At 33.0% G+C, this 15,555-nt stretch overlaps 1 protein-coding gene across 1 annotated transcript; it reads left to right on the forward strand.

Moving 5' to 3' along the window:
* Positions 1–10,256: 10,256 nt before the first annotated feature.
* On the forward strand, positions 10,257–11,473 carry VNE69_10043 (enolase; the record flags this gene model as incomplete). Its single annotated transcript, XM_065474764.1, has 5 exons — positions 10,257–10,302; positions 10,478–10,585; positions 10,805–11,050; positions 11,103–11,191; positions 11,309–11,473. 5 exons carry the CDS (start codon positions 10,257–10,259, stop codon positions 11,471–11,473), a joined length of 654 nt encoding a protein of 217 aa, XP_065330836.1.
* Positions 11,474–15,555: the final 4,082 nt, after the last annotated feature.

The raw sequence follows: 15,555 nt of genomic DNA on the forward strand, positions 1-15,555 counted from the left end.
TCATGGACCCCCGAAACAGTTATTATCAGACCAAGGTTGTCATTCATATTCAGAATAGTAAAAGCGATATGTGGTATAATGAACACCAAGAAAAACTATACGCCGGCGTACAATCCTAAATGTAACGGTACAACAGAGCGACTTAATCAGACGTTAGTACAAAAATTAGTAAAGCTTGTAAACCAAAGGTGGAATGAATGGGCCGACTTTTAGCATTTGCATTATATGCGTATAGGATAAGTCCTAGAAAAAGCACAAAGCAATCTCCGTTCGAATTAATTTACGGAAGGAAACCAAATAGGATGAATGAGGAAGCATGCACTGTCCAACACGAAGAAAATATGCTGATTTTTGAAAGATTAAATTACTTACGAGAAATGATGAACGAAGAGGAGAAAGAAATCAGGAAAAAAGATATCGAAGCAGTCGACGCTGGAACAGCAACAGACACCTTAAAGGTTGGCACCTTTGTAAGAAGAAAGAATCTACAAGTTTACAGACGTAGTAAATTGGACGAAATGTTTAAGAACATCTACAAAATTGTCAAAAACAAAGGACATGGAAGCTATATGATTGAGGACCTTCGGGAGAAAACCTCTACAGTAAATGAAAAGCAATAATTCCAATTGAACACTCGGATCCAGATGAATGGATCCCTTTAAAGGTGGGGGAGATGCCAGGGGACAAGCCGGGTGCATACTGAGACTTGCCCTGTAAAGGAATGAAGTGTGTTTTGCCAGGTCATCGGAGAGGCCAACACAATAATTGAGATATGACAGGGGATAGGCAAAGACCTAATTTTGTAATCGGGGCCCAACCCGCCATGTTTGGTCAACTGTACTTTTGTTGTCAAACATGATAAAACTGTCATTCTCAACCATTTAAGCAAAGTCCCCCCCTGAGAGGATGAAACTAAGGAATGAAAAGGAGATAGAAAACTCCACACCACTAAACCACAATAAAAGTATTTTAAATAAAAAGCATTTAAAACAGGCAGTGAGAGGCCAGCCTCACATAGTGTTTATCACAAAAAATGATGGAATCATTTTAATTCTTTTTGTTAGTTTCAAAAAGAACGCTTCTAATTAAATATTGTTTATGTAATTATTTGTATCTATTGTGATGCCTTTAAAAAACATTAGATAAGAAATTGGTATGATGTTTAATCATTTCTGCTTTATGCACTATGCTTCTCATAAAAGCTATTAATAGATAATAGTTAAAGATCTATTCTTTTTATTATAAATAGTTGAAGTGCGTAGTAGTTACATAATGTAATATGCAATAAAAATATTATATAGAAAGCATTTATTCTAAAAGCATACAACCCCTAAATCTATTAAATGTTAAATATTAAACAGCGACACTAAAGCCTAAAACTAATGAGTGCTAGTGTACTAAGTGAACGCTAAACTATATAGAGGCTTATATGAAGTCGTTCATTACAACATAAATATGTACACACACAATCGAAAAAAGAGCAACACTAGCATTTTTTATTAAAATACATATATTAATGCGATTTGAAAATAGGAATTAACGTAACTTTTTGATTTAAAATATTTCCACGAATAAGATAGTATGTACAATACATTTTAACAAGATTAAAAAATGTATTAATCATTTAAATTTTTGAACTAAGCACTATTTGACCAAAAAAAACAAATAAATAAGAGTATATTCTGATAAACAAATATTAGACAATAAAAATGAAAAAAAATATAGACACAACATTTCAGAAGCTTCGAAATGATATGTAAAACACGTGTATTTTGGATCTATAAAAAAGAATTGGAAAATAACAATTCCTGATAACATACTGCCATGTCTTGGCGGCACCTTGTTGGTTTATAAAAAGGAAATGTAAATAGATTTACATGTTGAAGAGTAATTCATATTTATTAAAAAATAATTTTCTTAAATAGTTTTTTCTGAATCAAATCAAATATAATTGGTTACACGAGTACCAATTAAAACATTGATCTGAAACAACTATTTCCGTGAGTATAATTGGTCATAGTGAGGGTATTCAGTTTCCCCCACCTTAGCCGGCCTTACTCTTTTGATATTTACCAATGTAAATTTATCGTCTTCCAGAACCTTCAACTGATCGCCTGGATAGATTCCACAATAAAAGAACCTAGCCATTTGTCCTTAAGTTTTTCTTTTGCGTTTACATTCTTAATGTAAATATAATCACCTTTAGCAAATTTGTGATCGATTATTCTAGACTTGTTTAATTTAGCATTATCTTTGGCTGTTTTTGTATGTATGTTTTGAATTATACTTCGAGTGTCAAATGATAAATTTCGTTTGAAGGGATCAAGTGGACTATATTTAAACCTAAACTCAAATGGAGATAACCCGGTTGTTTTATGAGCAGCGTAATTTAAGGCTCTAAACGCTAATTGAATCGTCTCGCTTAAAAAGTTTCCTTTATTGATTCTTAGTATCGTAGCGATGGTTTGGTTAATCCGCTCACTGATGCTATTTCCCGTAGGATTATATGGAGAAGTAAGAATATGCTTGATTTTATACGCTTGTAAAATATTTTCAAATTTTTGCGATATAAATTGTTTACCCCTATCTGAAAGTAGAGTTTGAGGGATGGGGCACTGTTTAAGCCAATTGTTTTCGAATGCCTCAGAAACTGCTGCTGCGGTAATCTGTGGAAGTATAATTAGTTCTGTCCATCGTGTCAATCTGTCTGTGATTGTTAGTATGTAAAATTTGTTTTCAACTATATTTGACTTAAACTCGTCTGAGCGAAATGGACCTATTATGTCCGTAGATATATCTTTAAATGGCGTGTTTGAAGAAAGGTTTCCTTTTAGTTCTCCATAGTTTGCGCGAAAGTTTTTACTTGTTTGACATTTAAAGCATTGCTGACTAATATTTTGAATGTTTCGTTTAACATTATTTCCCGTTAGATAAGTTTTTATGGAATTATAAAGCTTAACTTCTCCTGGGTGTCCTAAATAGTCATGAATTCGCTTTAAATATGTTGTAAATATAGTATCTGGGAGGATAAGTCGGTTTACATTGTCTGATATAATGCCCGAATCATGGAGTATATATCTTTGTGGTGAATCTTCTACGCTTTCTTGCAGTTTAGAATCTTGCAGTTGTTGTTCTAAGATTTCTTTTAGGTTATATTTAAAATTTCCAAAAATGTAGTCCCTTAGTGCACAACACCTTGATAAGTGATCTGGAACTACGTTTGTTTCTCCTTTAATATGAGTGATTGTGTAATAATATTCGTCAAGTAATAGTTTCCAGCGTTGAACTCGTTTATTCAGGGCTTCTGTTGTAAAAAGTAAATTTGCGTTGTCTGTCTGGATGTGTATTTTTGAATTAAAAATGATTTGCTTAAAGTGTCTGAGTGATTTAATTACTGCTAGAAATTCCTTTTCCATAACCGTGTATCTTTTTTCGGCTTCTGAAAATTTGTAACTATAAAGTCCTATAAGGTTTTCGTCTTGAAGTAAAGTAGATCCTAATCCCTCTTCGGATGCATCTGTAGTAAGTAGAAAAGGTTTTTTGTAGTCGGGATAATTTAACATTGTTTGTCGTTTGATCTCCGAAATAATGTTCTTTACTGAAGCATCTTCCTCTTTGGTCAACGAAAATTTGCTTTTCTTTGCTAGTTTTTTGGTCAAGAATGCTATTTTACTTGAAAGATTTTTGATATAAGGTCTGAACCAAATAATGAATCCAATAATCTTCATCAAGTCTTTCTTCGTTCTTGGGGGTTTTTTTATAGTAAATTTATCAACCCGGGAAATATCTGGTTTTATTCCTTTAGATGAAATTATATTTCCTAAATAGGTTACTTCGGGCACAAAGAAAGTGGATTTTTCAAAATTAACTGATGCGCCTGCCTTACATAGAAGTGATAATACAATTTTAAGATGTTCTTCGTGGTCTTGTTGACATTTAGAATATATTAGTACGTCGTCTAGAAAAATTTTTACAAATTCGAGATGAACCAAAAGGTCGGACATACATCGTTGGAATTCTCTGGGCGCATTGGCAAGCCCAAAGGGCATTCTTGGGAATTCATACTGTCCCCATGGAAGCACAAACGCGGTTTTGTGAACATCTTGTTTAGCGACTGGGATCTGGTAATAGCCCATATTTAGATCTATTTGTGAAAAAAAATTGCTTCCTGTAATGATATTAGTTGTTCATGAATATTTATAAATGGAAATGCTTGTTTTACTGTTACTGAGTTAAGTTTTCTATAATCTACTACTAATCGAATTTTCCCGTTTTTCTTCAGAATAGGGAATGCAGGCGATGCGTAATGAGACGTGCTTTTTTGTATAATCTTCAGTTTTAAAAGATTATCAATTTCTTGTTTGAGTGGTTCTTTTATGTTTACGGGCACTTGGTAAGGATTTGAAAATACTGGAGTATTGGTAGTTGTTTTTATCTGAAAACCTTGCGAAGGTAGTTGCCCAAGAGACGGATTGTTTTCTTGTACGTCTTTAATGTATGATTTAATATAATCTGGAATTAATGTACTTTCGTCTTTTGTGATCATTTTTGATTTAGAGCATATGATATAGTCTGGATTGTTTATCCAATCTTGATAATCTTTGTTCGTAAATTGAAACCTCTTATTTAGAATATAAATAGATTTTTGGTGATAGTCTATTACTGTACTGGTGTTATTTAAAAAGGGTCTTCCCAATATACAGTCCAGAATCAGATCGTCGAGTACGATGAAAATAACTCTTTCTTTAACGATTTATGATTGTTTTATTGTTAAATATACTTCGACAGCCTCGTTAGTATTCGAGATAATACCGTTTCCATATTCAATTCGCCTGTTTTCGACTATAAGAGGGGTAAGTTCAAGTTGTTTTACCATTGATCTACTCATATAGTTGCTGCTTGCTCCTGTGTCGAATGATAGGGTAATTTGGGGTTGGTTGACATTTCCCAGTAGTTCGGGCAAACCAATTGGGGTATCCGGTTCTTTAAGAATTAAATTTTTATCATTTCTCTGGGTAACGCCTCTCTTGGAGCTGTTTAGCGCTCTACAATCTTTCGTATAGTGTCCACGGCTTTTATGAAATGTAAAAAATAGTTTTTGTTGGATATATTCTTTTTTATTCTTCATGGATTTAAAATCCAATTTAACACATGGCTCTTTTCCAAGGTTAATAATTGTTTGTTCTATTTCTTTAATTTGATTCATTATGGATATAGAATCCCTTGGATTAATCTTGGTCATTTCTAATTTCGTTGTTATATCTAAACCTTGGTAAAAATACTCAGATATTCTACTATTCATACCTTTCTCGGAGATTCTTAAACACTGTGGTGCGAGCTGCCTCCTTGGCCGCTCGGCTTGTTTAAATAATTGTTAGTTTTAAAATGTTTATTAATTCTGGTGCTCTTCATGCCAACGTGAAGGGCTAGAAATTCATCCTTTTATATTTTATTTTTAATAAGTGTCAAACTTATCATTCATTGGAGGGAAAGCTGGTCTCTTGTACAGCTTTCATATTCTTGCATTATTCACTAGGATAGACACTTTCTTATTCGTCATTTGTTTGTTGACGAAGACGTATTTGTTTACGTCCATGACTCGGCTGTAATTGAGATATGACAGCCGAGGGGTTCAAGTCTTAGAGTCCTACTTGACCGTCCTAGGTGCAGGAAGGATGTCGTGTGACACACTCCCCTCCTTTCGAAGGATCCACTCTGCTGGATCTAATTCTTCAATCCACATGATATTCTTCCTATTCACTTTGTTTCTTTTCTCATATATATTGTATGTCTTGTAACGTCCACCTCCTCCCAACTTTTTATTAGGTATAACAATTTTCTCACGTTTGATATCTAGTTTCTTAATTTTTTTAATCAGTCCTTTTTTTCTTTTAGATCTCAAGGGAAATTTTTTGTCCCTTTTTCTCGGATATGGCTGGTAGTATTTTTTCTTTTTGTTTGGTGGAATAACATCTTTCATTTTTGTAAGTGTTTCTACTGGTTTTTTCGTTACAGGTATACGCAGTCCCCTTTTGGTTCTAAGTTTCGTAAGTTTCTTCCCGCCTAAAATTGATCTTGGGGATTCCTGTTTGTGTTCTCCTACAACAAGTATCGAATCACCATCCGTGTTGTTTGTTTCAACGCCATTGTCTGGTAAAATTTCCTTTACTTCTTTCGTCTTTTTGTAACTTTCGACATTTTCTTCTTGTTTCTCGCCTGTTATTTCGTTAAGGCGGTTATTGTATCTTATTTCTTTTTGTGAATCTGTAGTATTTTTATTTAATTTAAAGTTCAGTTTTGGCTTATGAATTCTAGCTTCCCCATCTATGGGGTTCTTTCCGCTGTTTTTTCGAAGTTTCTGTATTGCTATCTTGGTGTTATTGTTTTCACTCTGTAGTTCCTCAGATTTTTTTGATACTAGCACAGACTTTTGTTTTTCGACGTTGTCTTTGTTTCTAATCGATGTGGCCCCATGTGTAGCTTTTGTTTTATAAATCGCTTCGGGTTCTTCTTTCACTTCATTGTCATATACCCTGTAATTTGTATCGTGGTTATTTAGCTTCCTTTTTATATTTATATTTATCTTCTGTTCATATCGCTTGCAGAAGTTTAGTAAGTCTGCCCATGTAATACATTCCTCGATTTTATCTGATAGATAGCTATCGTTGCCTAGATATTCCATTATCTTCTTAGTGGCATTTCTTATCTTCTTTTTGTTTCTTTCAGAAGATTTCATTAATTCGTATACATAGGTTATAATGTCTTGAAATTTTGGCCCATTAAAGATTAGTTGCCAAAATATATTTTCATTGTCTTCGGCTTCTGATGCCGGTAAATATCCCACCTCAAACTCTTTTATAAAGCTTTCATAATCATGTATTTCGTAGCCTTCCTTTGCTTCGAACCATGCAAGGGCTTTAAATTCTAGTTTTGTTTTAATGATTTTGTAGATTTGTTCCGGTGTTTTCTCCCCCTCTAATTCAGTAAATTGTTAAATAAAGTTTCTGGGGGTTTCTCCTCTAGTCCCCTTAAATTTACTATATTTTTCTGAAGTTAACATCCCTGCTAACTTTTTAATAACATTCCCTATGTTATCCTCGTTATTCGCGTTGTCGCCAGTGTGGTGCGAGCTGCCTCCTTGGCCGCTCGGCTTGTTTAAATAATTGTTAGTTTTAAAATGTTTATTAATTCTGGTGCTCTTCATGCCAACGTGAAGGGCTAGAAATTCATCCTTTTATATTTTATTTTTAATAAGTGTCAAACTTATCATTCATTGGAGGGAAAGCTGGTCTCTTGTACAGCTTTCATATTCTTGCATTATTCACTAGGATAGACACTTTCTTATTCGTCATTTGTTTGTTGACGAAGACGTATTTGTTTACGTCCATGACTCGGCTGTAATTGAGATATGACAGCCGAGGGGTTCAAGTCTTAGAGTCCTACTTGACCGTCCTAGGTGCAGGAAGGATGTCGTGTGACAAACACCATTTTAGTTTAGTTGTAAGGTCTTTAATTCGATTATGATATTGTTCGATATATGTAAAATCGGATCTAGTTTGCTACGCGCCCGGAGGGAACCTCGTTTGTTATACGCCCGGAATAAAAAATTACACATTTTTAAGAGAGAATAACTTTTCTAGCATGATAATAAAAAAGCAGCATTGTAAAAAAAACAGGCTTGTTTTAGAATTAATTAATTTTATTGCTTATGGCTTATAAAGATAGGATATTGATGAACACAGTCTGCTTAAACTCATCTCTGATCATCAGTTCAGCTAGAAGACCAGGAAGTTGTGCTTTTTGAACACCATACATTTTCTTAATCACAATCTTCATCTTATTCCAGAATGACTCTATGTTCTGGGTATGGGCTCCAGTTATCGGATCAACGAAATTTGTCTTGTGGTTTACAACCAGATGACGGAACCCGAGCTCACTTTCAATATTCACATATGATCCCCAGCCATCAGAGTGAATGATTGTGCCAGGTCTACATATCCTAGCAATGATCGGAAGTAAAACAGTAGCTGTTCGATTGGGAACAATCACCATATAGCACTTCGCAGGAGAGAAAGAGGTGTCTGCGATCCCAAAAACCCACACATCACTTGATGGTGCTCTACCATGATGATGTTTGATCTTGTGGACGAACTGGCTTTCGTCGATCTGGCAAACAATACCTGGACCTCCCAATCTCATAGAATCAGCCTCGAAGTATCCTTTAAGAATAGTTCTCAGCTTGTTTATAAATGCTACGATGCTGTTTCTTCTAAATCCATGCTCGGAAATGATCTCTTTAATCTGTTTTCCCTTGCTCCAAAGCATAATCATAGCGTAGATCTCGGACAAATGCAATTTAAATCCCTCAAAAAATGATCCAGTTCTAATGCTCTTTGTGCTTCTGTAGAGCCTGCACACTTTATTATCACAAGTCCAGCATATAAGGTCCGGGTCTTTCTTTGATCTCTCAACCATGCCAGATGAACACTCAGAACAGGACATACTGGTCAAAAAAAGGTTTTGTTCTCGCAGAACAGAAATCATCTCTCTAGGTGGCATTCTACGGATTTGTACGTAACTTTCAAACTGCGACACACCCGTTCTCATAAGGGTAAATTTTTAAAAACCTAGTTTGTTATACGCCCGGATAGGGCGTATAACAAACTATATCCGTAAAATCTACATGTTTTGTTCTTTGAATCGCATCTAAGTACCAATGGGAATCCTGTTCGGGATAGGCGCTGTAAATTAGCGCAAGAAAATGCTTTTCTATGTCCAAAATTTTCTTCTTTGAAAGTATATCTAAAAGCGAAGGCGAAACTACCGAATGCAGCACGGCAATTAAAAAAGATGCTGACCATTGGCATTGTTCCATGGTTTCTCTGAACTCTGAAGTCCATTGAAAAATATCCTGTATTGTTAAATCGTTAAGTTCTGTGATAGACTTTGAAAGTTGTAACGAATTTGTAGGATCGGAAGAAAAGGTAAAAGAGTACTGTTTAAAATTTTTCTTTGTTTTTGACAGATTTGAACCTGGTTTGTTAAAGCTCCCTGCATGAATAAAATCTTCTTTTTCGGCGTATGACGTCATAATGCCATGTCTTGGCGGTACCTTGTTGGTTTTTAAAAAGGAAATGTAAATAGATTTACATGTTGAAGAGTAATTCATATTTATTTAAAAATAATTTTCTTAAATAGTTTTTTCTGAATCAAATCAAATATAATTGGTTACACGAGTACCAATTAAAACATTGATCTGAAACAACTATTTCCTTGAGTATAATTGGTCATAGTTAGGGTATGACACATACAATAAGTTAAATGATTAAATCTTAAAAAATTTAGTCTTGTCGAGTAAATTTTAATTATTGTATTGATGTAATAAAAAAATAATTTAAAACATAACAACTAGAGAATTACATAGTGATAAAACATAACTCTAAACATATAAGATAATTTGGCTTGGCGGAATTATAAAAACGTACATATAATTTCTTGATCTCTGATAGAATAATTGGAACTTTTTTTTGAAGACTTGAGGGTATGTAATAATAGAAATCAGGGAGAAAAAAAGCAAAATTACAATTTTTCGGACACGTGATATGCCCGAAGAAATATCAAGGCCAAATATCAATTTTTATCTTTTGTTTTTATAAATAAGAACTACTTTTTTCAAAAGTAACTACATGTTTATAATCATTTATCGCTACGTTAAACAAAGTACTATTTTGCGTTTATTGCTAGTTTAAGAATTTTGTTTGATGGACACCATAATATAATACAAGACATTTCATCAAGTTAAAGAAATCAAATTATATAACATGAAACATTAATTTACAAATCTCTGCGCGTCAAATTATAATATCTATAAATTGTTGAGTGATAGTTTGTATATGAAAATATCCATAATATATTCATGTATGCTCATATATGAGAATGTATTTTTGTTAGAAACCTTTCTTTTATATTTAGCATTTGTAATGCGTAGTGCCTTAGAAGTAATATTTACAAAAAATTCAAAGGGGGTTGTTCCCAAAATCTGGTCTTTACATTAATATTAGAATTTAATTTATGTCATTTAAACTAATTTTTTTTTATAAATAAATTTCTTTATGTATATGTATCAGCAGCTATCTTATTTTATATGGTTAAAATAAACGTATATAAAATGTTTTAAACCTATTTGTAAACATCAAAACATAACAAACAAAAATCTGCTTGTCAGTTATTTTATAAAAAAGAAGAAGGTAATTTGTATGAATATTAAAGATTTAAAATTTAAAAGTAGAACAATTTTAGATAGTAGGGGAAATCCAACTTTGGAAAAAGATATAATATATAAAAATAATATTTTTAGATCATCTTGCCCAGCTGGAGCATAAGTGGGATCAAAAATGCATTGTTTTAAAAGACAATAGAATAAAAAATAGGGGAAAGTCAATTGACGATATACATCAGATTATAAATAAAGTAATAGTTCCAAAACTTATGGAGACTACTGTAAACCTCTTAGACATATTAAAAAATGATGAAATAATGTTGGAAATAGATAAAAGCAATAATAAACAGAATATCGGAGGAAATAGTATTTTGCCCCTATCTCTAAGTTTGTGTAAATAGCAGCACACCTTAATAATCTTCAATTGTTTGAGTATATTGCACAAATCAATGGAAACGTAGCAAATATGGCAGTACATCATTTTAATATTTTAATGGAGGAATGCATTCGGGTGATAATTTTTTTATCAATGAATAATGATAAAATTTAATGCTGGGGATATTGAAAAAATATTAAATATGGTAGTGTGTTATCAAGAATTAGAAAATGTTATTATAAGAATATATGATAATACATACACAAGTGTAGGATATGAAGAAGAGTTTGCGCCTCCCTTAAAAAATGTGGACAAAGCTATGGATCTTTTAAAAGAAACTGGAGCTTTGTGTGGTATTACTGATTATAAAATAGCTATGGATGTAGCAGCAAATAGTTTTTATAAAGATGGAAAATATGATTTAAACGGAATCAAAATGACTTCTAATGAATTATGTGAATAATATTTGCATTTGATACAAAAACACTTAAATATATAGTATTTAAGATCCTTTCAGCGAAGATGATACAACAGGCTGGGAAACTTTTTCGAAAGCAGCTCTCATAGGCTTGAATATTGTAGGGGATGATCTAACGGTTACAAACATCAATCTAGTAAGGAAAGCCGGCATAAAAAAATTGTTCAATGTTGTTAGTAAAGCCAAACCAGATAGGCTCCGTCTTGGAAACGTTAAATGCTGTTATTATGGCTAGAAAATTATGGTATCTCATAGAAGCGGGGAAACAGAAGACACTTTTATCAGTCATTTAGCAGTAGGTATCGGAGCATATTATATAAAATCCGGCGCTCCATGCAGAGGGGAGCGGGTTTCAAAATACAATGAACTTATTAGGATCAAAGAACATCTCAAAAAATAACAGTATGTTTGTTTAGTTTTTAATCTTAGCGTTATGTATTCTTTTACGTATACTATAAAATTAAAATCATAAATGATAAATTTTTATTTAGTTATGCATCTTGTAATACTATGGCTCTATTTCTGTCTTCATATGTTTTTCTTTGTGAGTAGAAATGATTTACACACCGTCTTTCGTCTTTCCTCATCACATCCGAGATCTTTTGATCTGCTATCGTTGAAGAAATACTTTTAAGAGTTCTTTTAGAACAAGAGATTGGATATACGGCTCGACGAATTTTGGTATATCAAGCCTTCTTCGATGCACGATATGGTATTTGGTAACCATGCCGCCCCATGTTAATACATAAGGAATAATTTTACATTTAAACAATACATAAAATATTATCTAACTAGAATATATTTCAAAAATCAATATACGAAAGCCTTAAACTTTATGACAAATGTCTCAATCATTCGAAAAATATCTAAATAACGCATATTATTTGGATAAATTACACTGACATTCAATCCTTATAATTAATACATTTTTTGGCGCTACTTCATTTTCTTGCCCCCCCTAAAAAAAAATTATTTAGAAGAAATTTTATTCATAAAACCTACAAAGTTTTAAAATTTTTATATAAGCACACCTATGATCATCATTATTGAAATGATTAATATTTTTTTTTCCAAGCGAATTTTTTTAGAACTAAATTTATCCTATGCCTTTTAAGCCCCATTCTGGATCTATATTCATTCTTCAAATGGGACCACAAATTTTCTATATTATTTGTGTGGTCTCCTTCTGCATTTATAAACCCAAGCGAATGATTTACTTTGTAATGAACACTCCCAAAATTTCTAGAGGCTGGAGGGCATGAAGGGTATCCATCAGAAATTATAATAGAGCCACGTTTTACTCTGTGTCTAAAAAACTCTTTAATAGTACCAGATTGTCGATTCGGTAGCAATTCAAGAACAAATTCTCTACAGTTACTTTCTACTATGCCGCCTATAATCCATTGAATTCCAGACATGGAATCCAAAGTTGAAAAAGGATTGGATACAATTACCCCGTTGCATATGGCGGTTTCATCAAATTGTACACTTACAGAAGTTCTTCATATTTAATAGCTATCATCGCTTTTAGAATCAATGACTTCCATCACTGTATCCTTGATTTTAATATTTGAATTTTCACATATTTTGCAAAGATCTATTGCTTGGTAAGTAGTATAATTTAAAACCCAGCCATAGAATGCTCTAAGAATCTTGTGAAATTGAACGCTTATCCCTTTAAACATCGTACCATTTTTAAGTGAGCTCTTCGAACTACACTTTTTATTAACACAACGATAAGCTTTACCGTCGATTTGGCCGGAACATCTATTAATGTTCATAAGAACAGTTCGTTCTGATGTCGAACAATGTCTGCAAGCAATCGATCTTTTTAGAAGACCATTATCTAAAAAAATCAATTGCTGCTTTATTGTGCCTAAAGCACGCATCTTCGCAGATATTTAGCTCCCGAATAGCTTCCTTTAAATTTCTTATTAAGGATTAAAAAATTAAAATTTTTTAACCCCTTAATGAGGAATCTGAAGGAGGCATTTAAAAATTCTCAAATCGACAAAAAATACCTTAACTTCATTTTCTTGCCCCCCTCAAAAAAAATATGTTTAGATTTGAAAAATTACACGATTTTGTATCTTTTTATGTATGTTTTTTTTAGGGGGGGGCAAGAAAATGAAGTAGCGCCCATTTTTTACTCTATATTTATTGCCGATTAGTCCAAAGTCAAAGCTGTATATGCATAACCAATACAACAAGGTCTTTTTGCGATTTTCATCGCGCTTATTTTTTCTTTGCGCTTATTTTTTCTTTGCGCTTAAGAGGAAGAGAAAAATCTTACATAGGTTTCAACATTTAGTCGGGCTTCTTATCCAATGCATCGTTAAGTTATTAGTCACAAAAATTAAAGCAAATTATCTACAGTATCTTCAAGTTCAGCCTATCCAGTAAAGTTAGGCACCGATAAAATTTTTTTCGTTTCCCAAAATCGCGCTAATTACAACAAGCAAATATACTATATCGACATGGTTTAATAGCAAAGGGAGAGGCATCATCATACTAGCTCAGCAGTCCCTCAAATAATCGACATCTCACCCGTGGGGGTTTACACCAACTCATTTATAGCTGGTATCTATTGGACAAATTACCCTTGTATTTCACTAGTTTTGTCTATCGTGTTTAAGGATCTTATAGGTTGGGGCATAGGAGATCTTCTTTTAACCTACCCCGTCTAGGACACTAATTAAATCTGTAAGTCCTCCCAGAGTGTACCAGCAATGGCCCATACTGGGGTTAGCCCATAGATAATAGTGTGTGTTATAAGGCACTACGAGGGGAATACTGTTTTTTCGTCTTTAAAGAGCGTTTCTACACTAAATGTTAATCCCATCAGAGTGATACGCCCACTGATTTCTTAAATCAAATTAAATTTTATGAACGTACATATTGTCTGAATGCTCAACTGCATTATAGAATGTAGAAAATTTATATCACTCTATATTCGAATCCAGTCATGCCAAATAACCAGCTCTGCCTCTGTATGATAATCTAAGGCCTCCAATTGGCGATTAATGTCCATGAGATATCTGAAATATATATTCAATCTAAAATGATATTCACAAAAATCTATATCGATTCATATAACTAACCTAGCTAATAACACACATACTAGTGCAAAAAATGTTCTTTTTATCAACGCCCATGTTACTTTTGCACAATTTCAAAAACGGTGTGACTTTTTTTCGATATCCCATTTACCAGTGTGTCAGGCTGCAGACCTGCACTGACGATACGGCTTCCAGTTAAACAATAATAATTGAACCTGTCAAACATCTCGAAGTAGTGTAAACAAACATTGAACATTTGACATGCACAAACTAAAAGTAGGAAAAGTGCATGTCACATGAAGTACTACTACTTTAGTAGAACTTTGGTTTCTTGTTTGTTTGTTTACATCTCAAAGAGTTTGACAGTTAATCTAATTAACTATTTAAACGGAATTTACCCCTAACCCACAATTCCGATGAGCAACAAAAAAGATAACAACTTAAATAAATATGTTAACTTAGACTCACCCTCTTCTACTTCGGATCAGGCTACATGCCGGATCACAAATGGCGACAACGAAGAGATTTGTAAAGAAGAAAATATGGATTCAATACTCTTAAAATTAAAAAATTTAATGTCAATGGAAAAGTGGATAACTTTTCAAGGACTAAAAACTGAAGATCCAAAGACATTTTTAGGGCAATTCTTATAATATGAGAAGCAATGGCCTCAGAGCACCCTATATGCAAAAGCGACTTCAATGCTTAAGGGAAAAGCCGAACTATGGTTTAGAGCGAACGAAGAATCGATGCTCACATATAAGCAATTTGTTGAAAATTTTAAACGTAATTTTATTTAAAAAGAATCAGAAATAGATAAAACTGAAAAATTCTGGGACCTAATCAGGGAAGGCCCAATTCATCCAGATATGCTGTCATACAGTTACAGCCTACATATATACGCTGGAAAATTAGAATCCTTATTTAAAAGAAGTAAAGAGAAACTCAGAGATTTATTAGATGACGAATACCTACGCGATGGTATAGAAAGATGTCATGATTGGAACGAGTTAGAGGAATACATAAAGTTAAAAGAAGAAAGATTAAACAAAAAAATTCGAATCTTCTATAAAAAACAATATAAAAATAAAAACAAATATAAAAATAAAAATGAATATAAAAATAAAAATGAATATAAAAGTAGTGAAAAAAAGATAGACTACAGGGGTAACGAGACAAGAGTCAGCCCCGATTCAAAGCCTTATAAAAAAGAATTATTTAAAAAGAATGAGCAAAAGAAAGCTCTAATTATCTCAGCAAAACTACTAAAAGTAAATGATCGAAGACCAAGAGTAAAATTAAATTTTGAAGATCAAGTTATAGTAGCATTATTGGACTCAGGGGCTAACGTATCAGTTATACGTAGAAAAGAAGCGGAAGAGCTGAGTGATGAAATTCTAAAGGAAAAAGGAGAAATAAAAGG

This window comes from Vairimorpha necatrix, chromosome 10, assembly GCF_036630325.1.
Source record: "Vairimorpha necatrix chromosome 10, complete sequence".
Classification (NCBI taxonomy): domain Eukaryota; kingdom Fungi; phylum Microsporidia; family Nosematidae; genus Vairimorpha; species Vairimorpha necatrix.